The sequence below is a fragment of the Ovis canadensis genome, chromosome X (genome assembly GCF_042477335.2).
Source record: "Ovis canadensis isolate MfBH-ARS-UI-01 breed Bighorn chromosome X, ARS-UI_OviCan_v2, whole genome shotgun sequence".
NCBI classification, from domain to species: domain Eukaryota; kingdom Metazoa; phylum Chordata; class Mammalia; order Artiodactyla; family Bovidae; genus Ovis; species Ovis canadensis.
In genome coordinates, this window is record NC_091727.1 from 1,598,263 (window position 1) to 1,622,507 (window position 24,245).

At 51.6% G+C, this 24,245-nt stretch overlaps 1 protein-coding gene across 1 annotated transcript in view; it reads right to left on the minus strand.

Moving 5' to 3' along the window:
• LOC138431347 (matrix-remodeling-associated protein 5) overlaps positions 1–16,736 on the minus strand; it is a 29,091-nt gene extending 12,355 nt beyond the window's left edge. The window contains exons 1-5 of the mRNA XM_069573407.2: positions 16,069–16,736; positions 12,461–12,679; positions 9,352–9,481; positions 8,278–8,668; positions 1,954–6,951 (exon numbers count right to left, since the gene is read on the minus strand). Of these exons, the coding sequence (XP_069429508.2) occupies positions 1,954–6,951; positions 8,278–8,668; positions 9,352–9,481; positions 12,461–12,679; positions 16,069–16,115 (5,785 nt within the window). The 5' untranslated portion in view covers positions 16,116–16,736. The remainder of the gene's footprint in view (positions 1–1,953; positions 6,952–8,277; positions 8,669–9,351; positions 9,482–12,460; positions 12,680–16,068) is intronic.
• Between the last annotated feature and the right edge of the window lie 7,509 nt (positions 16,737–24,245).

Consider the following 24,245-nt stretch of genomic DNA (forward strand, 5'->3'; position numbering starts at 1 on the left):
CAAGAATACTGGAGTGGGTTGCCGTGCCCTGCTCCAAAGGAAAAGCTGGTGCTAAGAAGCAGAATCCCGGTCAGGTAGAAGAAGATGCATGATGGTCTCGGGAGGAGGCGTGGTCCAGGGCCACTCTAGGATGGAACAAGGTACAGAGGACGCTGAGGACGAATGCAAATGGGGTCTCTTCAGTGGAGGGACACGCCTTCCATCCGAGGCAGAGTCCTTTCAGAATGAAAAACCCCGCGGTGTCCCCCGCTCGCTTCCTCCAGCAAATTCCTCATTAAATCATTAGGGAAGCGTTTGGCGTCGGGCTGGAGCCTATCAGATATGTCAGTAATCCGCCTGCGCCCAGCACCTCTTCTCACAACTGGAAAACGTCCAGCATACGCGAGGTTAGCAGAGAACGTACAGCTGTCTCTAGTGTAACAGCATCGGTCACTTCCTGGGTTATCCACATGGCAGATGGAGGGGGGAAAAAAAAAACAAAACCCAAGCTCCTGAACCGAATCCAAGCCTGAAGGACACAGCTGTGCTCGAGAGAGGAGGAAAGACAAAGAGGAAAAGGGAGGTACGTTCAAGGAGACTGCAGGGCCGAAATAGAGACGCAGATTTGTGGACACAGCAGAGAAATGAGACGGTGGGATGAACCGAGAGAGGAACGCTGACATATATACCCCACACGTGTGAAATACAGACAGCGACTGGGAAGCTTCTAAATAACACAGAGAGCTCAGCTCGGTGCTCTGCGATGACCTAGAGGGGGGCTCATCACTTTTAGTTCCTCGCGTCGCCTAGAATCTGGACATCCAAGCAGATGGGTCGTTTTGGAGGAAGCAAAGTGGTCTTTGCAGCACCCCGGCCTGCCAAGTAGAGACTGTTGTATGGACCCTTGTTATATGGGCTGAATTTTGTCCTTCCACCATCAGTTCCTATGCTAGAGCTGGACCCGTCCCCTCCCCCCCACCGCTGCCCCTAGAAGCTCAGAATGCAGCTATGCTTGGAGATGGTCTTTAAAGAGGGGATGAAGGTAAAAAATGAGGTCTTCGAGGATGTGTCCTGATCCCATAGGGCTGGGGTTCTGATAAAAAGAGGAGATGGGACACAGACGGATGATCACGTGAGGAGAGGCCATTGACACGCCGAAGAGGATTCAGGAGGAATTACCCCTGCTGTCACCTGGATCTTGGACTTCCAACCTCCCAAACAGTCAGAAAATAAGTTGGCTGCTCCAGCCGCCCCGTGTAGGGTGCTCAGTCATGGCAGACGGAGCTGACTCATCGAAATCACAGCTCTAGGTTCAAAGCAAACCAATGCCCGCTGAGCTGAGACCAAACTCCAGCGACCTTCCAAGCCAGTGGGAGGATGCAGGGGGCTTCCCCTCACCCTCCCTTCCTGCAAGCCCCTCGTGGCTTGCAGATGACTTCTGTACCGAACCTCACGGGGATAAGGAAAGAGGTTCCTGTGCGGAACATTTCTAAGCCTCGGTTTCTCATCGTTTAGTCGGTAAGTCACATCTGATGCTTTGCGACCTCGTGGACTGTAGCCCGCCACCCTCCTCTGTGGGATTCTCCAGGCAAGGATACTGGAGTGGGTTGCCATGCCCTTCTCCAGGGGATCTTCCCGACCTACGGATGGAACCCGCGGCTCCTGCACTGGCAGACAGTCTTTACTTCTGAGCCCCCTGGGAAGCCCTAAGTCCCGCTTAGGGATGCTACGTGTTTCCACGGCTGCTTTAAAAATCAAAAAAAAAACCCTCACACCCTTGTTCATTTTTTCACTCCCCCGTCTCTGTAAAGGGATACACCTGTTGATAAGATTCTCTGGAGTCCTTTCCCATCACACCTACCTGTTGTCCTCTTCTGAGAGTCTCTGCTTCTATGTGGACTTCTGATGCTCAAGGAACCGACCCCTCTTCACCTACCAGCCCCGCTTAGGACGCCCGACATGTAAAGGCCCTACCTGTGGACAGCTTGGTCCAAGTCACGAAGGGCTTGGGCTTCCCCGTGGCCTCACAGGGGAATGTGACGTCCGTCTCTGCAGTGACGGTCACGGCCTGCGGGGATTTGGTGACGATCTGCGGCTTTTCCCCGAGCGTCCAGAATTTGGACGCAGGCGGCCCTCCGGCAGAGAAGAGCTTTCCGCTGCCGTGATGGAAGCTTCTGGAGGGCGGGGCGGAAGACATCACGAAGGGGATGGAACTCCGGGTGGAGGAGACTGGGGGGATGGTCCGTACATTGGTGGAAGGGAACACTGTGGTCCTGGGGGGGTGCAAGACTGGAGGCGCTGGGGGCCCCAGGTCCACGTGGAAGATGCTCTGAGAGTGTGTTCTAGTGTAAGGAGCTACATTGGCCTTCCTGTCTCTCAACGCTGGGGCTGGAGAGCTGGGTCCCTGAGGTTTTGGAGTACCTCCTAACTGGGGGAAAGAGACGGTCCTGTTGATAAAGAAAGGGAATCTTCCGCCGGGAAGAGGAGGCGCTCTCGAATTTGGAAGCTTGCCCACGGGGTCTCTTCTTAGATCGGGCAGGTGGTTATTTGCAAACGATCTCGAGTTGCCCTGGAATCGGTCAGCTCCTTGGCTGGTCACCGTACCCGGAATGCTAGGTTTGGACCCAGGCCACAAAACCACCACGGGAGTCGTCGGATAACTAGGTGGTCTCGGAGTCGTCATGTGCCTGCCCTCTGGCCAAACCCTCGACGGGTATGCGGTGACTCCCAGTTTGCGGGTCAGGTGATGAGGGGGCTGGAAGGTGACCGAGTATCTGAAGGGGCTTTGTGTGACCTCGTGCGGGGGTCTCACGGTTCCTCTCGGTGGGATCGGTGTGGCGGGAACTCTGGCTGGTTGGTGGAAAACCGGGGCCCTCCCAGCCTCGTCTGGACCGTCTGGAGCACGGGGAAGCACGTTTTTCATTGCACCATCAAACGCTTCCTTTCTTAGCGCCTCCTCTGGGGTCAAGGTGAACCTGTCCTGCTTGGAAGAGGGCGTGGATAACTGGTCTGGCTTCACCAGATGCTGAGTCACTTCGTTATTCACGGAAGGCGCTTTGGTTTCTGGGGTCCCCACGTAATGGAAGGAGACGTGGTGTTTGGAAGCTTCCCAGGCTGGGGACGTCCCTGAAGTAAGAGGTGGTGTGGGCTCTGTCGTGGTCTCTGCGAAGGGCATCAAAGTTGTGGGTGGGAATGGTGATTCTGGCTCTTCCACCGGGGCGTGAGTGGTCATGTGATTCTGGGGTCCGATTTCAGAACGGACGGTAGCTTGAGCGGTTTCACGGCCTCTCTGATCACGGACGGTGGTTTCCGCCGGACTCGAGGATGCCTCTACATTTAGGATGGGGACAGTTGTCGAGGGAGCCGCCCGTTGGGGTTGAAACAGCGTAGAGACCGCCGCTGAAGGAGAAAACTCAGTAAGCAAACCTAGATGCACCGACTGTCTCTCAGAGGGTGATTCTGTAAGAGCTTCCAAAGGGCTGGTAACAGGTGGGTCTGTGTGTTCCATCCCAGGCTGGGTTGCCCCTGGGGGATCCCAGCTCGTCGTTTTTGGAAAGGGAGACGTCAGAGACGCCTCCTTAAACCCTCTCGCACGGGAGACCTCGGCCACAGAAGGTGATGCCGCGTGAGTGAGTGAGCCTCCAGGGACCACAGTTTGATAGTCCCCGAGGTCTGTGACACCATGCTTTTTCATTTCCTCTCCGTCTGACGCGGGCTCACGTGTGACTGGAACGGTCTCTCGGAATCTGCCAGGAGATGAATGTGTTTTGCTGATGCTGGCTGTGCTATAAGCTTCCACGCTGGTTATCTCCCGTGGGTCTCCAGTAGTGAAAGAGACGGTGGTAGGGGAAAGCGCAGCTTGGGAACTGGGGGGGAAAGAGGTTTTATGCTTAGCTTCTGGAGAAAGGCTGGGCTTGGACACAGACGCCGCAGAGCTCAGGGTGGAAGTGACGTATCGGTGTCTGTTGCGCCTCTTGCCCTGTCTCCTGTGTGGGCTGCCCCTGGATACGGGTTCAGCGTGGTCCTCCATGTCCAAGCGTCCGGTGGTACCTACAGCGCTGTTAACCCAGGTCGTAGGAACCAGAGAACTCGCCACGTGAAGGCTTGGAGTCTTCACTTCGGGGACTTGGGTCAGTGGAGTCGAGAAAGCGTCTGTTGGGGCAAACGTCGTATGCGGGGTCTGTTTATGGCGGTGTCGGAATTTGTGGGGTCGGAATCGCCTCCTCCCGTGGGGCCTCTTTCGAGAAGGAAGACTGGTCAGTGCCGATGGTGAAGTGTCCTTTTGGGCTGGTGTGGGCACAGGTGCCGTGGTGGTGTTCTTGCCAAACACGACGCCAAGCGTGGACTCCCCGGGAGGCTGCAAGTCAGTGACGCTGTTCACCACTTCCAGCGTCGAGTCAGGCGGAGTGGTCGGGTCTACGGCTTGCCCATTTCCCTCGACGCTTCTGGAGTCTGTGGGGTGTGTCTCTAGCGTGCCCCCTTCCTGAAGTGTCTGAGAAGTCTCCTCCGTGTCCTCGGGAGTCAGTGGGTGGCCTGGAGTGCTTAAACCAGTTTTCACAAGCTGCTGGCTGGCTGTCTGTTCCTGGAGGCGCGTTTCAGCTGGGACGTCAGGGTCCCCTAAGGTGGGGTCTTCAAAAGGCTCAGACGTCCTGGCCTCAGCAACCCATGAGGCGGGAGTTGGCGTGAAGCGTGTGGGGGCCTGTTCTTTCACGGTCTTAGCTGGTTGTGAATTTGTCCCCAGGTCGGGGTAAAAGTAGGTCACAGTCTCAGACTCAGCCAAGGGTACGGCATCCATCGGAGATTCATCCTCAGGGGATGTGGACTCCAGCACGGATCCAGCATGGAGGGTAGACCAGCTGTCTGTGGCTACGTTTTCTTCGGTAGGCTCTTTGCGTTCCATCTCCACGGTCTGCAGAGTAGAAGATTCATAAAGTACAGATGCCGGTGTTGTGGCTGGGGTCTGGTTGGAGTCAACTTCAGTGGGAGTTGCACCCACGGTCTTCTCAGAAGAGTCCTCGTCGATAAATTCTTCCGCGAGAGTGCTTGTCACTCTGGGTTCACTATGAATGACTCCGTCGGGGCCAGGTTGGAGCAGAACAGTCCTAGGGGAGGAGACAGCACTGGAAACCTGCTCTTCCTCACCAAATATGGACATATCTCCCGAGGATTCTTCTGCACTGCTTGTGGTCTGCACAGGCGATGCTGAGCCGGGAGTGACGGCAGGCGGAGGTGGAGTCACTTCCTGCCTCATCAGTGAAGGCGAGTGGACTGTGATGACCTGCGGTCCTTCCGTCCCCTTAGGGAGGTTTCTCCCACGGACTCTGGCTAAGATATCTGCCCAGCGTTCTGGGTTAATCTGCTTGTTGGCCACGTTTATCCTCCGCCTGGACTCGAAGACTCTGCGGCCTTCAGCGACGTTGGTCTCCGGCTCCTTTGCAGGGTGCTTCCAGGGTTTCAGCTTTCTGCGCCCTTTCCTGGTCTTCTTACCCCCGCCGCCGGCGTCATCCGTTGCTCTGATTAACACCTCTTGGTCCTGCGGGTGGAGGAGCGTCCTTGATGCGTTCTCTTCATCTCCCATGCCGGATCCGCCTTCATCCTCCACGATCCCGCCTCGCCCTCCGGGAAGAATCCTGCCTCCTGGGCGCCCGCGTCTTTTCGGAGACCCCTTCTTGCTCACCTGGACCCCCACCGTAAAATGATCTGCCCCTCGCTGGTTGACTGCCACACATCTGTAGTAACCGCTGTCGCTGCCTTGAACCTTGGGGATGGAAAGAGTGCCGTCGGCCAGCACGTAGGCGTGTGAGGCGTTGGCCATCGTGTTCAGCAGCCTTTTGTTTGGAAGGATCCAGCTGATCTGGGCTTCCGGTATGGCCAGCGCCTGGCAAGGCAGCATCACGGGCTCCCCTGGGTTCTTCTCAACGGTCACCGTATATGCGTCAGGAGGCTGAACAACCGGCGGCTGCACCAGGACCCTGTAGAGCATCCGGTCCGTCTCATCCCTCACCCGAGCGACGCACTGGTACAGACCAGCATCTGATGGCTGCGTCGACTTGATCTTCAGCCAGCCGCTGGTGAGGACGGAGAACCTGCCGTCGCGGTCTTCCATCGGCGCTTTCACGACGGACCCGTCCGGGAGCACCCAGGAGATGGAGGGGCTCTCGGAGGCCCTCACGTTGCAGCTCAGGTGGCAGGAGCTCCCCTCCAGGACGGTCTGGGCTCTCTGCACGGCTCTGCCGGGCTCGATCATCACCCAGCTTCTGCTCCGAGACAGCCTCGCGTCCTTGGCAGACAGGACCAGGGAGTGCTGAGACGAATAGGACAGCACCACCAGTTTGGCCGAGCTCAGACGCCGGTTGAGCTGCAGCTCTATGGACGGCTGCGTGACCCACTCCGGCTCGGCGAGGATGTGCGCCCTGACGCCCGTGTAGTACAGCGTGGTGTCATCGTCGGCATCTTGCTTGTACTGGTAGCCGAGCCTGGGGTCTTTGCCGAGCGCGGGTTCCCGGTGGAGCTTCACGGGGACCTCGCTGTAGTAGGCGATCAGCTTCCAGAGCTTCTCGTAGCTCTGCCGCGTCATGGGACACTCAAAGTCCAAGGCGACCGTGGCGTTGATCTCTATCTCCTGGGGGTCCGTCTGGTTCAAGTGCAGCCTGTACACGTCGGTGGGCTTCTTGATGTCGCAGACCAGGTGGACCGTGTTTCCGTGCTCGTCGCTCATGTTCACGGACACGTTCCACCCGGGGAACTGGAGCCCGTCCGGGGAGAAGGGGTGGTCAGCCTCCTCGTCTTCGTCCTGATCTTCCTCGCTACTCCGGCTCCGGTTCTGTCTCAGCGGGGACTCGATAGAGGGCTTCTGACAGCGGACATCCTGCAGCTTCTGAAGCTCTTGTCGGTGCCACTTCTTGGGACTGAAGCACGTGGAACACAGCTGACCCCCTTCGTACGCTTTGTCCTTCTTACACTTCAGGACCCCTGAAACACAGCAGCAGACGAATGAGCTCTAAGTCAGTGGCCTGAAGATTGGGCACAGGATGAAGCCTCTATTTCATCTTTATCACCTGGGTGCATCTCAGCCAAGATTCAAGACGTTACCTACCTGGTGTCCCCGATGTCACCTAGGAGCTTAAATCCATTTAACCCTGTGTGTGCCAACTAAGGGTCTGGGATTCCCTGGTGGTCCAGCGGCTAAGACTCCATGCTCCCAATGCAGGGGTCCTGGGTTCCATCCCTGGTCAGGGAACTAGATCCCACATGCGGCAAGGAAAAGACATTTTTAAGCTGACAAGGAATCTCTCTTTGTACATAGGATGCAATTTTCCTTTTATGAAGGTTCAGGAGAACCTATGTAAGTCTCTGCAAGCCATGAACCTATTTCCAGGTGCTAGAACCAACTGTGGGGCTTTCCTGGTGCCGCATGTGGTAAAGAATCCCCCTGCCATGCAGGAGACTGGGGTTCGATCCCTGAGTCAGGAAGATCCCCTGGAGGAGGGCATGGCAGCCCACTCCACTATCCTTGCCTGGAGAATCCCACGGACAGAGGAGCCTGGTGGGCTACAGTCCACAGGGTTGCAAAGAGTCGGGCACGACTGAGTGATTAACACTTCAGAACCGACTGCTGGCATACCTCATTTCATACCGGCCTTTCATAACCACATTTTCTTTCGCAGCAGTTTTTCATCTCAGGCAGAATTTTCTTTTTTGGATTCACATTCTTACTCTTGGCTTCCTGGACAGTCAGTCCTCCAGAGTTTTGTCCTTCTCTGGCCAACACTGACGCTTTCAGCGATTCTCTGCCCAACTCATTATGGATGAACGATTCCTGGACTCGGTCTAACACCCCTCCCTTCTTGCCCTGCCCTGTCACTGAGGGTCTCGCCCACGCGGGTGGTTTCAATTACCGTCTACTGGCCGACGATGAGTTCCGTCTATGCTTCTCCATTCCAAACCCATTCTAGGAGAGGCACACCGACGCCCTACTTGACAAGCCCGTCAGATGGTACAAATGCTCCTCAAACTGATGCCTACAGAATCTAACTACATTTTCCTCCCTGCTAAACGTCTCTCGGCTTTTCTGTATTCATCCGGGCCAAGTCGCTTTAGTCGTGTCTGACTCTTTGCGACCCCATGGACTGTAGCCCCACCAGGCTCCTCTGTCCATGGGGATTCTCTAGGCAAGAAGAACTGGAGTGGGCTTCCCTTTTCTCCTCCAGGGGAATCTTCCCGACCCAGGGACTGAATGCAGGTCTCCCGCGCTGCCGGGGGATTCTTGACCGTCCGAGCTGCCTGCGCGGTCCCTACCTTTGGATTTGGCGTCCCACTGCAGAAACCAGGTCATGTCACAGTCACAGGCCCACGGATTGCCGTGCAGGTAGAGGTTCTCCAGAAGCGGCATGTTCTGGAGCATGCCGGCGGGGAGAGTGCTCATGGCGTTCTCGGCCAGGTAGAGGTGTCTCAAGGTGGAGAGCCTGAAGTGGTCCAGGAAGGCGAAGGTGGAGAAAGTGGCGGGGTGCAGCTGGTGAAGCAGGTTCCCCTCTAAGTGGAGGAGCCTCAGGGAGGTTAAGCCCCTGAACGCTTCCGGGTGGATGAACTCGATCTGGTTGTGGTCCATGTGGAGCCTCACCAGGTTCCACAGCCCCTGCAGAGTCTTGCCCGTGATGACACGAAGCTTATTGTAGCTGAACTTGAAAACCTACAAAGACCACAAGTGGAAAATGTCACTCAGTCGTGGGACAGCCTTTCCCTTCCCCAGGGAACATTCCCAACCCAGGGATCGAACCCAGGTCTCCTGCATTGCAGGTGGATTCTTTACCAGCTGAACCACCAGGGAAGCCCAAGAATACTGGAGTGGGTAGCCTATCCCTTCTCCAGGGGATCTTCCCAACCCAGGAATCGAACCGGGGTCTCCTGCATTGCAGGTGGATTCTTTACCAGCTGAGCCACCAGGGAAGCCCTGTTTATAATTTAAATAAAACACCACAAACAGGAACAGAAAGCAGAACAAAGGTCACGGAAGGACAGACAGGAAGCTCGTTTTTCATGTTTAGAAAAAGCGGCCGTTTCATTCATTGTGAAGGAGGATTTTAAAGCTTTCCCTCTCCACGGCTGGTGGTTAGAGGTGGCAATTAGTGCTGGTCTTATTTGCCCAGGCTGTTTGTTTTTAGTAGCTAAGTTGTGACCGACCCTATGACCCTATGGACTGCAGCCTGCCAGGCTCCTCTGTCCATGGGATTCTCCAGGCAAGAACACTGGAGTGGGTTGCCATGTCCTCCTCCAGGGGATCTTCCCGACCCAGGGACCAAACCTGTGTCTCCCACACTGGCAGGCAGATTCTTTAGCACTGAGCCACCTGGGAAACCGCCACGCCTGGTTTACCTGGAGCGAAATGAGGTCTCTCAGAGCCCCGTCGGGGATGCTGGGGATGTCATTTCCATGGATCATGAGGAGCTCCAGCTTCGTCAGTCCGGCAAACGACGTTTCCGACAAAGCCTGTATGCTATTAAACCTAGAAAAGAAAAAGAAAATGGAAAGTCATTTCTGGAAAAAAAAAAAAATCGTTGGGGCTGTCCCAACAGGAAAGAACAACTCTTTCTTTCAAAACAGGAAAGAGCCACTCTTTCTCTTTCAATGCTGAATGAGAACCCTAAAAAAAACATCTGTGTGGGAATGAAAATCAGGAGCGCTATGCCAATAACTGCTCATTCCCCGAGGGTTTTCAACCCTTCGCAGACTGCGAACAGGCAACGCAGACCCTGGACACTGCTGTTTTCTCTTTTGCTTTTTTTCCCAACAAAATGCACCATGCCAGCCTCGTTATCTCCTTTGAGGCTGGACTTCCCTGGTGGCTCAGACGGTGAAGAAGTCACCTCCAGTGCAGGAGACCCGGGTTTGATCCCCGGGTGGGGAAGATCCCCTAGAGAAGGGAATGACAACCCAGTCCGGTATTGTTGCCTGGAGAATCCCATGGACAGAGGAGCCTGGAGGGCTACAGCCCAGGGGGTCACAAGAGTTGGACACGACTGAGCGACTGACACTACGGAGAAACAGCGCTGTGATATTATGAGTGATATCCTCCTACTATGTGTACTTATTTTTTTTTAATTTTCAATTGGACGATAATTGCTTTACAACATTGTATGGGTTTCTGCCATGCATCAACACGAATCAGACAATAAAACCATGGTACGCTGAATCCAGTTACACATTAAGCCAGAGGGAAGTATTATGCGTTGGTGCCGTGAAACTAGTCCTGGTCTTTTTATTTTTTCTTCTTTGGAAGGACTGATGCTGAAGCTGAAGCTCCAATCCTTTGGCCCCCTGATGTGAAGAGCTGACTCGTTGGAAAAGACCCTGATGCTGGGAAAGATTGAGGGCAGGAGGAGAAGGGGACGACAGAGGATGAGATGGTTGGATGGCATCACTGACTCGATGGACATGGGTTTGGGTGGACTCCGGGAGTTAGTGATGGACAGGGCGGCCTGGCGTGCTGTGGTCCATGGGGTCAAAAAGAGTCGGACACGACTGAGCGACTGAACTGAACTGAATATTACAGAAAACCATCTCAAGGTACTGTTGGCCAAAGGAGGAAAAAGAGTCATTTTGATATCTGCCTTTGCTTCCGCTGGCAAAGTCTTTGCGTGCTCATTTGCTAAGTTGTCCCACTCTTTGCAACTCTATGGAGTGTAGCCCTCCAAGCTCCCCTGCCCATGGGACTCTCCAGGCAAGAATACTGGAGTGGGTTGCCCTGCCCTCCTCCAGGGGATCTTCCCGACCCAGGGAATGACCCTGTGTCTCCCGCGTTTCCTGCACGGCAGGCAGATTCTTTACCGCTGAGCCACTGGTAAACCCCAAGAGACAAGAGTGATCCCAGATCAACTCTGTTTTCCTTTCTACAAACTCGCAGCGCCCATTCTACCCCGATTCAAACAGCTTTAGTTCCTCTTCTGCATAAATCGGAAGACTGTGAAAAGGAAGCTGGTTTTAAAATTGTCAAACGATTTAAAGATTATAAAAAGGAAACGGTTACTATTCTCTCTTCTGGCAAAGCCAACGTCTTTTCCCTGTGGAGTGATCATCATCGTGGTTAGATTTTTTTTTTTTTTTTCAGACAGTCGAGTTTGCCAAGCTCTTTTTTTTTTTTTTTTTTTTTGGAGAGAGCTATTTCATGGTCCATTGCTATGGATTTGCAAAGTGTTTATCTCTCTCTCTTAACTGCCCATTCCTTCACCCTTCTACTGGACCTTGTAATCGGTAAAGGAAAGAATTTCCGAGGCTCCGTACTCAAAGAGGACTTTGTCTTACTAAAATGTCTATTCGTCAAACCCTAAATAGTTGTGTTGTTTTATACGTGGGAGGAAGTAGCTAGCATATTTTGCTGAAGAACTCCAAGTGATTGTTTACTATTAGAATTGTGCACAGGAGGGTTTAGTATGAAAATTTTATGAGTACCTATAATTCATGGAAATGGACACTTAGGTATAGAAAGTATATCTGGGGATAGAAGAAAACTGAAACATAAAAATTCTACCTGAAATGCTGTACTGAAATATCTGTTTAGGGGGCTTCTCTGCTGGTCCCAGGTGCAGCTAGTGGAAAAGCACCCACCTGCCAATGCAGGAGATGTAAGAGATGGGGGTTTGATCCCTGGGTTGCGAAGATCCTCTGGAGGAGGGCAATGGCAACCCACTCCAGCATTCTGGCCTGAAGAATCCCCATGGGCAGGACAGCCTGGTGGGCTACAGTGCATAGGGTCGCAGAGAGTCGGACACGGCTGAGCAACTAACACGTTCACTTTCTGATGGTCCAGTGGTTGATACTTCATGCTCCTCCCAATGCAGGGGGCTCAGGTTCAACCCCTGGTCTGGGAACTAGATCCTATATGCCTCAGCTAAGACTTGGCCTGACACAACTAAAGATTCTGTATGTTGCCACTAAGGCCTGACGCAGCCACATAAATAAATATGTTTTTTAAAAAACGGCTTAAAAGACATCACTATTTTAAATAGGCAAAACCTGAAAGAACTCTTATTTCATCAGAGTCACGATTGAGTCATACGGATAATTTACAGGGTCAAAGATGTCTCCCTCATTCTATTTATCACTTTGTAATAACTGCTGAAATCTATTTAAACGCTATCAGCATATTTATGCACGCATCATATATTCCGCATCTGCAGTGTATTAAAGAACTGTTATTAATGGAAATTTATGAAGGAGCTGAAGCTGTCTCTGATGGGTCATAAGCTTTGTGACAGAGATTTGTGCTGATTGATTAATTCAGATACTGGCCCCCAAAGGACCACATTTAGTAGAGTTATACATGTCCTCTTAATTAGGCCCACATCATGCCAGGCACGGTGACCCACAGACGAATACACACTCGCTATCACGTACGTGCTCACACACCCGTACACCAAAGACGAAACCCACCCGCCCGCCCGCTCGCGAGGAGGCTGAGATGGCTCAGAAGGAATGTGGTACAAACCCCAGATTGATTCTTTCCACATGTGGAGAGATCCCAGCGGGCACAGAGGCCAAGGATCGGAACGTGCAGTGGGCTTCGCTGGGGACGTAGCAGGCGCAGGGGTGGGGGCAGCCCAAGGCCACGTGGGGGCGTCCCCAGAGCAGAGTCAGCACCATGGAGAGGGCTCGCCACCGCGCCCACGTCATCCGCATCTTGTCCGGGCGGGTCATCCTGGCACACCTGTCGGGGAACCACACAAAGCCAGGTGTCAGACAGCGCTTCCGTACTGCCAGCTGGTTGCACCTCCACTGTGCCTCCCGACGCTAAGCTTCGCAAGGCGTCAGCGTGGGACATCTGAGTGACGCAAAGCGTGTGCGTGGAGCAACACAAAACTTTAAAAAAATTTTTAATCATCGTCTGCAACTCAGTTTAATACAACTGTGGAATACAGCCTTCACTCCTGACATCGATATTACGACTTGGAAATGTCGCTGTGTTGTAAGGGAGGGTATGAAATTGACAGGCCCAGTGGAGTGGGTAGCTGTTCCCTTCTCCAGGGGGATCTTCCCAACTCAGGGATCAAACCCAGGTCTCCCGAGTTGCAGGCAGATTCTTTACCAGCTGAGCCACCAGGGAAGCCCAAGAATACTGGAATGGGTAGGCTATCCCTTTTCCAGGGGATTTTTCTGATCCAGGAAGGCAAGCAGGGTCTCCTGCATTGCAGGCAGATTCTTTATTAGCTGAGCTACTAGGGAAGCCCTGTACATACCAACAAATACACAAATGGGTGTATATATACAAATATATATTTGTATAAATGTACGAAAGGTGAAAGGAAAGGGTTAGTCAGTCAGTCATGTCCGATTCTTTGCAACCCCATGGACTGTAGCCCACCAGGCTCCTCTGTCCACGGAATTCTCCAGCCAAGACTACTGGGATGGGTTGCCATTTCCTTCTCCAGGGGATCTTCCTGACTCAGGGATCAAACCCAGATCTCCAGCATTGCAGGCAGATTCTTTACCAGCTGAGCCACCAGGGAAGTCCTGTATACGTAAATATTTATTTGTAAAAATGTATATATACAGACACAAATGTACAAATATATGTATATGTAAATATGTATTTATATAAATGTAGATATAAGAGCTTCCCAGATGACTCAGTGGCAAAGAACCTGCCTGGCAATGAAGGAAAGTCAGGAGACACGGGGTTCAATCCCTGGGTCAAGAAGATCCCCTGGAGGAGAAAATGGCAACCCACTCCAGTATCCTTGCCTGGAGAATCCCATGGACCGAGGAGCCTGGCGGGCTACAGTCCATGGGGTCACAAAAAGAGCTGGACATGACTTAGCAACTGAACAACAATGTATATATACATGCAAGTATATACTTGTATAAATGTGTATATATATATATTTGTGCTTACATATAGCAGTGAGAAATTCCATGGACAGATGAGCCTGGTGGGCTATATAGATCACGGTGTTGCAAAGAGTCAGACAGGACTGAGCCACTAACACCCACACATACTTGGATGCCAGATACATTCATGTTTCAACTCAGAAAAGTAACTGTTATCTGCCCACCTCTGATGTTTATCTCAAGCCGTACATACTCTGTATAACTGAATAACAAGCTTCTCAGGAAATCCATTATGACCAGAAGTATTTCCTTCTTTTAATGGCATTCCTTAAAGTTTTACTCAGACCGTCTTCAAGGGCTTATAGAGATGTTCACTAAAGCAGAACGTATTCCATTGTATGTGAATTTGTCTCCTCTCTTTAATTCCGTGCTCCCCACCCCCCCACCTTGGAAGAACCAAAATGTTGAGAGGGAAAAACATTATTCTTTACCAGGGAGCAAATTTGGAGAAACGTCTGAAAAATCTGCCATGCGAGAACGAGGCAAGGAGTAGCCTGATGAAGAATCTTGAGGGAAGCAAAAAAGGTCAGTAAGACCCAAAAGAGACACAGAGAGAGGAAGGACAAAGGATAGGAAAGAAGGGAGGTCAGAGGAGAAAAAAGGGAAAGAGAAAAAGAGGGAGAAAGAGAAGGAAAAGATGAGCTACAATATTAGGTTGCATCAGCCGCTATCTCCTGTAGAAAGTCAGTGACTTTCTTCATGCATCAGTAAGTAACAACACACGGAACACGGTCAGAGAAACGCGCCCCTTCCCGACGGTGGCCAACCCTGACTTCTGATCATAAACACTGCATTTGCTCCCGCGCTGTAGGGACACCCCAGACGCACGCACAGCGTTTGCTGCCCCTTAGGAGGACCTGGGAACAGACGTTTTCTGAAGCCTTTACGCGTTTCGTTTTTCAGCTGCTCCTAAAGAGCTGACGGTGCAAGCAGCTTTGCAAACACCGAGCCCAGGCGCCTCCTCTCCGCCTTGGAACCGACCGGCTTCTGCGGAGCTTTTTTCGGTTCTCCAGGCCCCTCACCCGCGCGCTTGACACTCCACACGGGCTCATGCCCAAGCCCTGTGCACGCAGGCGGACCTGGTCCCCGGCGTCCCGAAGCCTCGCTCCCGGCTCTCTACCCAGGGCACCCCCGGAAGACCGCAGGGACGCGTCCCCGCTCCCCTTTGAAGCCCAATCCCGAGGCCTCGCGGGGAAGCCTCCCTGCGTCTGCGCGATCTCCGGGCACGCCCGGCGAACCCCGGGAAGCTGGACTCGGGGCGCGAGGCGGTCGGCGGGCGTCCACCCGGCCGGGAAGAGTCTGGAGGGGCCGGGCGCGCCGCCTTACGCCCCTGGCCGGCTTCCAGCGCGCGCTCCGGACGCGCCCGGGCAGGCTGCGCTGTGACTTCACAAAGCTTTCCCCGAGCGCGTCTCAGGTTACCCCGAAGGTCTCCGAGGCCAGAGACTCGGACACCAAAGGGCGTCTCTCCCCCAAACGATGACTTCCCCAGCTTGCGCGCGGCTCAGACACTCCCCCCACCCCAAACCCCCGTCCCCTGGCAGAGGAAGGGGGTTGCTTTGCGTCTCCCCACTTTGCAGGGCAAAAGAAGGAGGTGGGCGGGGGTTGGGCGTGGAGAGTCTTAGGGATCTGGAGAAACTGGGGAGACGGCCCCGCAACTGTGACTTGCCTCTCGCCACCAACGCAGGAGCGCAGCCGGTTACACTTGAGGGTCTTGTCGGGGGTCCCCGGGGGAGGTGAGCGAGGCCACTTTGGAAAGGGGACCTTAGACCCACTCTGTGCATCTTCCGGCATGATTTCCGTCAGCTTCTGCGCTGGACGGTGCGGTGCTGCGCTTAGCCGCTCAGTCGTGTCCGACTCTTGGCGACCCCACGGAATTCTATGGGATTCTCCAGGCCAGGATACTGGAGTGGGTTGCTGTTTCCTTCTCCAGGGGCATCTTCCCCAGCCGGGGATCGAACTCAGGTGTCCCGCATGGCGGGCAGATTCTTCTACCAGCTGAGACACCAAGGAAGCCCGTTCCGGATGGTAGCTGGAGCTTTAACGGAGCGCCAGGAAACATTTCCAGAAGCCTTTGCCCTCGCCCCCTGCTCCCCCCAGCGCAACACCGGTCCCGTTTCTAACTCTCTCCACCCCTTGCAGACAGAGCCGCCCCCCCGCCCCACCTTCCCAGCAACCGCCGGGGGCGCCCCGGCAGCCCTCGGTCCTCACCTGTTCGTCGGAAGCCGCGACCCACGGGAGCGGGGCGCGCAGAGCATCCACTGGGCCAGGGCGCGCGAGTCACCGCCGGGGGTCGGCCGGGGCCATGTCCTGCTGCCCGGGGGGCGAGGCAAGGCGGCTCGGCTTCCCAGCGCGGCGCCCTTTTATTCCCGTCGCCGAGAGCCTTCCCCGAGAGCACGCCTCGGCCCAGCCCCACCCTGCCCCACCCCGGGGAGACGGGGCGCGGGGGACCCTGGCCGCGCCGCCGCCGCGCGCTCAGCCCTCCTCTCGGCTCCGCATGGCGCCGCGCACGGCCCGGGTGGGCACGCCGCGTCCACGCCGGTGGGGCGAACCGCTGGTGCCCCGCACACACACGGCCGGCTGGAGGAAGCTGGAGGGGCTGGTGCGGGGGTCGGGGGTGGGGAAGTATCCGGGCCCCTTCACCCCCGAGAGGAACTCCGGGGGTACCCGAGGGACTGAGAGATACCCGGGAGCGCACAGCCGCGAGGTCTGCGCCCGGAGCGCCCTTCCCAGCAAGACTTGGAGGAGGACTGTCTTTCTTTTCAGTGGGGGCAAGAGAGAAGGAACACGGCTTGCGCTCCCCCAGGCGGGCTGGAGTTTTCTCTGGCGGCGCCTCCGGACCCCGAGTGCAGGCTGCAGGCAGCCGGGGGCGCCCGCCGGCATCTCCGGAGGAGCCGTAGGCGAGGCTGCAACCAGAGCCCCCGGCCACGCCCTCCCGCCTCTCCTGTGGCTCCTGGCAGCCACCATCCCTCCTCCAGCCTGAGTCCTCTTGCCAAAAAAAAAAAAAAAAAAAAAAGGTGGAATGCTTTTTTTCCTCGTCCCGGTTTGGAGAGCCTGAAGGGGCTGGGCCGGGATGAGCGCTTTGTGGAGCCCCGAGGTACTGGCAGGGACAAGTGAGATGGAGGGCTGGGGAAATCAAGGCTGGAGACGACAGTGCTGTCTGTAACGCAGAAGGGGAAGGAAGAGGGGGAGAGAAAGGCCTGTGTTGGTTTCCAGGAGGAAGGAGAACTGGGAAAAAAGGGCAAGGGGTCAGCTGAGGGCTGTCAGCAGTGAGACCACCTGGGCAGAGGTGAGGCAGGGTAAGGGCAGTCACTGGGAAGAGAGAAAAACAGGCTGAGCATCCGAAGAACTGATGCCTTCCAACTGTGGTGCTGGAGAACGCTCTTGAGAGTCCCTGGGACTGCAAGGAGATCCAACTAGCCCATCCTCAAGGAGATCAGTCCTGAATATTCATCGGAAGGACTGATGCTGAAACTCCAATCCTTTGGCCACCTGATGCGAAGAGCTGATGTACTAGAAAAGACTGTGATGCTGGGAAAGATTGAAGGCGGGAGGAGAAGGGGACGACAGAGGATGAGATGGTTGGATGGCATCACCGACTCAATGGGCATGAGTTTGAGTAAACTCCGGGAGTTGGCTATGGACAGGGAGGCCTGGCGTGCTGCAGTCTATGGGGTCCCAAAGAGTCACAAAGAGTTGGACACACACACTAGTGGTTTTGGGGCTTCCTGGGTGGCAATAGTCCTAAAGAACCTACCTGTCAGCTTCTTTAAAGACTCCAGGTTCTTTTTGGACTCTTAAGGAGACTTAGTCCTGGCTTCAATCCCTGGAGCAGGAAGATTCCCCCAGAGAAGGGTATGATAACCCACACCAGCATTCTTGCCTGGAGAATCCCGATGGACAGAGGAGCCTGGTGGGCTACAGTCCAGGGGGTCACCAAGAGTCAGACACGACTGAAGCGACTTAGCACACATCACCACCTCTTTATCCATCCCTATGTTGATGGACATATGACTCAGCAATCCCACTCCTGGGCATCCACGCGGGGAGGTGGGGAAGAAACATAATTCAAAAAGATACGTGGACCCCAGTGTTCATTGCAGCCCTGTTAACGGTAGACACGACACGGAATCAACGGTAAAGACCAGGGGGGTGCAAGGAGTCGGACAGGACTGAGCGATTTTCAGTCCTGTTGCTTAACGGGGGTTGTAAAAGTGAACCCTGCCTCCACGACCACTATTCACCCTCCATCAACAGGGGGACAACTGACCCTCAGTATTCTAGGGTGACTGGAAACAAAAGGGGATGAAGGAGAAAAGAAGTCTGCACAGGCAATGTGTACTTGCCCAAGCCGCGGAATCCCAGGGGTGCACTGGTATCTGATGGGGAAACAGCATCTTTATTTGAGCAGAAAGAGACTTTGAGGAATGTTGCATGTGAAACTTGCCCCCCCGCCCGCCGTCTGTCTAGGGGGGAGCCTTAAATGAGAATCCAAGCTACTGGCTCTGAGAATGAGGGGTTATTTTTGGGTTTCGTCCTTCGTTCATACCACAGTCGGTGGAAGTCTCCCGTTCCATGGCGTTCACTCAAATGTTTCCAGATTTTTCTCAACTGCGTATTTCAAAATAGAAAAGAAGAAGGACCCATCAGAGGGAATCTCCCAGATGTCCCGAGCTCAGCTGGATTATTTCTGCCAAACAGGCTGGAGAAATTCCTGGTCAACCCGGAGGGTAGCCACGCAAGGATGTGAACCCAAGAGTGACCCATCATCGCGGGGCTTATGCGAAAAGGGATTTCTGGAGAAAATGGCAACGATTTTGCCATAATTGCTCAGTCCGTGTCTGACTCTTTGTGACCCCATGGACTGTCGCCCGCCAGGCTCGTCTGTCCTCGGGGGTTCTCCAGGCAAGAAGACTGGAGTGGGTAGCCAAGCCCTCCTCCAGGGGATCCTCCCGACCCAGGAATCAAAGGTGCAGCTCCTCTGTCTCCCTTACCGCAGGTGGATTTATCAGCCGTTGAGGCATCGGGGAAGCTGCTGAACTGGGATGAGCAGGGCTCACTTACGCATGAGTTTCCAAAGAGTCGTCCGAGTCACTCGGACAAACAGACGAGACGGTGGACCACCAGGCAAAGCCCTGAGATTCGTGTTCTAAACAAACCACCCACCTTCTTCCCTACGCATCCTTCAAGAGCCTCTCAGGAGAGCTGACTCTGTTTACTCAGCTCAACATCCTGTATCCTCGGGTGACACGCCTCAGGCTTCGATCTTAGGTAACCGTCTTTCTGAGACAGAGTAAACATTTCCCAATAGTGAAGGAAGTAAAAAAAAAAAAAAAAAACCAAGGGACATGATCATACGTAAATTTCAACCCTGGGGCCAACACACCTATGAGACACCTGCAGAATTATATATATATATCGCTATACAGTATGTTTTGTGAAGGAATACAGATATGATTTACAGTTTCTGCACCTGGGAACAGTCCATGCCTGCTCGGTCACTTCCGTGGTGTCCGACTCTTTGTGACCCCATGGACTGCAGCCCGCCAGGCTCCTCTGTCCATGGGATTCTCCAGGCACGAATACTGGAGTGGGTTGCCATTTCCTCCTCCAGGGGGTCTTCCAGACTCAGGGATCGAACCCACACCTCCTGCATTGCAGAAAGGTTCTTTACCAAAATTAGTTTTGTGTTAGTCACTCAGTCGTGTCTGACTCTGTGCGACCCCATGGACTGCAGCCCACCAGGCTCCTCTGTCCATGGGATTCTCCAGGCACGAATACTGGAGTGGGTTGCCATTCCCTTCTCCAGGGGATCTTCCCCACCCAGCAATTGAACTCATGTCTTGCTTTGGCAGGCAGATTCTTTACCACTAACGCCACCTGGGAAGCCCCCAGAAACAACAGTCTGTGTGTATACTTGGCCGGGGAGGAGGCGCTGGGCTAAGTTAATTGGAAAAGTAATACACTGTTCAACAGCAAGTTCAACCTTGATGGGGGTGGGGGATGGGACAGACCCAGAGGAAGTCAGATGGCCTGGATCCTTCTGTAATTTTAGTGGTTAGGAGACCTATAGGGTTGTTCTTCAGTTGCTCAGTTATATCCAACTCTTTGTGATCCCATGGACTGCAGCACACCAGGCCTCCCTGTCCATCACTAACCCCTAGAACTTGCTCCAACTCAAGTCCATCGAGTCGGTGATGCCATCCAACCATCTCATTCTCGGTCGTCCCCTTCTCCTCCTGCCCTCAATCTTTCCCAGTGTAAATAGATAGCCCATGGGCTGAACTCAGGACGGCTGGTGTGCAGGAACCTTTGGAAGAACAGGTTAATTGTGCTTCAAAAGGAAATAAAATTCAACAATGGGCAGCTTCCAACCTGCTTATATAGTTTCTATCTGATTTTATCACCTCATCAAGGGCTACATTAATTCCATACCATTCCTGCCAAGCTCCCAGCCAGGCTACGTAAGTTGCCCGCCTCCCACGATACGGGCTTGAGTCTTTGAGAGGCAGGCCAAGCTTCGTTCCGTTCAGCCCTATAAATCCATGTGTCTGTAACCTTCGTGGGTCATAGCTATGCCTGCCCCGAGGGGAAGTATAAGACACCTAGGAGTACTTCACCTCCCTGTTGCTGTTCAGTTGGTCAGTCATGTCCGACTCTTTGTGGCCTCGTGGACCGCAGCTTGCCAGGCCTCCTGGTCCATCACTATATCCCGGAGCTTGCTCAAACTCAAGTCCATTGAGTCAGTGATGCCATCCAACCATCTCATCCTCTGTCGTCCCCTTCTCCTCCTGCCTTCCATTTTTCCCAGCTTCATTTTTCAACGAGTGTTCCTCTCCCTGGCTGTCTTTTAAATGTTAAAAAAAAAAATAATCCCTATGCTTCTTGTGTTTTATTTACTGAAGAAATAAATACGCGTCTGTGCGTGTCTTGGTTAAAACCCTTGTACCAGCCGTTGCTTTTCTACATTCTTTCAAAACGGGTCTTCCCTGATGGCTTAGGAGGGAAAGAGTCTGCCTGTTAATAAAGGAGACACAAGAGACGCAGCTTCCATCCCTGGGTGGGGAAGATCCGCTGGAGGAGGGCAAGGCAACCCACTCCGGTATCCTTGCCTGGAGAATCCCATGGACAGAGGAGCCTGGCGGGCTGCAGTCCATGGGGCCGCAGAGAGTCGGACACGCCTGAGCGACTGACACTTAATCAATCAGAACAATGTCCATGAGCTGCTTACGCCCTCTTTGAACCACTTCTATAAAAGTCCTCAATACCCCTTCCTAGTGTTAAGCCTGGCAGAAGACGTGTACGAAGAAAATACCCTCAGACGACTTGACTATTTGAAGATAAGATACAAGAATAATTAAAAACAGAGTGGGCATGTATATTGCTACAGGCCCTGTGGAGAACAGCATGGGTGTTCCTTAAAAAGCTAAAAATGGAGATACCATGTGATACAGCCATCTCACTGCTGGGCATATATCCACAGAAAACCATAATTACACGCATCCCAATGTTCATAGCAGCACTGTTTACAACAGCCGAGACATGAGGACAACACAAATGTCCACCGGCAGATGGATGGATGAAGAAGATGATGTGCTGGCTGTATACGATGGAGTATTACTCAGTCATAAAAAAAAGAATGAAGTAATGCCAAGTGCGGCAAGATGCCTGGCCCCAGGGAGTGTCACCGTAAGGGAAGGGAGCCAGAAAAGGACTAATATCATGTGATACCACTTAGATGCGGCCTGTAAAACAGGCCAGAGGCGCACTCATTCATAAAACAGAAACAGACTCCCAGGCATAGAAAATGAGTTTATGGTAACCAGCGGGGAGGCCTCCCTCGCAGCTCAGTTGCCTGCAATGCAGGAGACCCAGGTTCCATCCCTGGGTCGGGAAGATCCCCTGGAGAAGGGAGTGGCCGCCCACTCCAGGATTCTTGCCTGGAGAGTCCCATGGACGGAGGAGCCCGGCTATGGGGTTGCAAAGTCAGAGACGACTGAAGCCACTTAGCATGCACGCACGGGTTGTAACTAGATCAAATATCAGACTCTTTGGTGCCAACAGAATAATAATAATTATTGCATCAACAGAACAGTAATAGTGCTTTTTGTCTTTGTAGAATAATTACTCTATAACAGCTATTTGGCCTCCCTGGTGGCTCAGAGGTTAAAGCGTCTGCCTCTAAGGTGGGAGACCTGGGTTCGATCCCTGGGTCAGGAAAATCCTCTGGAGAAGGGAATGGCAACCCACTCCAGGATTCTTGCCTGGAGAATCCCATGGACGGAGGAGCCTGGTGGGCTACAGTCCACGGGGTTGCAAAGAGTCGGACATGACTGAGCGACTTCACTAACTAACTAACGGTTATTTGAGGCAGATGGAGAAATTCTTCCAGGAAAGACAACAATGTAAAAAAAAAATTATTGTTGATAATATAGTACATTATATAATTAATCAATATAATACTTTCTATATAATAATGTTTAGAGTAGTTATTATATTATTGCAATAATATATAGTAATAGGTATTATTGTAATATATATTACTGTATTATATATACTTCTAATAATACATATTATTAATTATATATTGTATACATTGTAATAATACATAGCATCATTATTGTATTATATAGTTATATACACATTGTAAGAATATATAGTATATTATTATATATACATAGTAATAATATATAGTATTATGCTATATATTATCACATATACATTGTAATATATGCATATTATGGTTATATATGTTATAACACATTGTAATAACACATAGTATTATATATTGCTATATATACATTGTAATTATTATATATGCATTATAATAGAGTATTATTACATTATATATACATTATATAGTATTATTGTTATATATTATCATGTACATTGTAATAATATATAATATATACATTGTAATAATATATAGTATTACATTATCTATATACATTGAAATAATATATACTATTAGTATATGTATTATAATGTATTATTACTATATTGTATATATATTGCAATAATATATAGTATTATTATATATTATTATATTTGGTAATAATATATAGTACTTAATTATATATTATATATGGTAATAATATATAGTGTTATTATATATGGTAATAATATATAGTAGTATGATTATATATTATATATGATAATAATATATAGTATTATTATATATGGTAATAATATATAGTAGTATGATTATATATTATATGTGGTAATAATATATAGTATATATGGCAATAATATATAGTATTATTACATATTATATATGGTAATAATATATAGTAGTATGATTATATATTATATGTGGTAATAATATATAGTATTATACATGGTAATAATATATATTATTATATATGGTAATAATATATAGTAGTATATTATATATTATATATGGTAATAATATATAGTAGTACATTATATATTATATACGGTAATAATATATAGTAGTACATTATATCATTTATATAGACACTGCAATGATACATAGCATTAGCATTATTATTATTATCTTGCTGTCTTTTGGTGGAAGAATTTCTCCGTCTGGCTCAAACCCCACTGCGTTAGGAATCATCCATTCAAAATAAACCTGCTTGCTGGCCCGTGTTTCTCCTTCCTTCTCCCGTCTCCCGGTCAGGAGGCTAACAGACAAATCGTTAAACCCACAGGAAACAGAGGCTCTTCTCTGAAGGCAGAAATGCGGCCGAAAGTATTTTAAAACTTTCCTCCCCGTGTGTGACACCATCGTAAGCATCCTATGCTGCTTTGATTACTTTCAGGCCCCTGCCTTCTGGGTGTTTTTAAAGGATGCCTTTTGCATTTGCAAACTATTAGAGGACCAGCATTTGGAATATAGGAGCAGCATCCTTTCAGAAGGTTGCAAACGTCTTTGTTTTAGCTCTGGAGTCAGAGGTCACCTTTGATGTTCCAGACAGACGTTGAATCTTTAATTCAACTACATGCAAAACAGGGGGAGGAAACTGATATTTTGAGACATTTTCATTGGAATTGTTTTTACAGAGGGACCACGACACACACAGAAAAATCTGCCATGATTTTCCTGTATGAAAAGTGTCAGTGTTACTCACTAACTTGTATCCTCTTTTGCGACCCTGTGGACTGTCGCCCGCCAGGCTCCTCTGTCCATGGGAGTCTCCAGGCAAGCATTCTGGAGCGGGTTGCCAGGCCCTCCTCCAGAGGATCTTCCTGACCTAGGGATGGAGCCCAGGTCTCCTGCATTGCAGGTGGATTCTTCACCATCTGAGCCCCCCTCATATAATATAAGACGATGCAATACGGTGGAGATTCAAAAATGCAAATGGTGAAGATTCATTACAAGTACCAGACATGAATGGAATCATCCCCAATCTACAGCGTGTCAG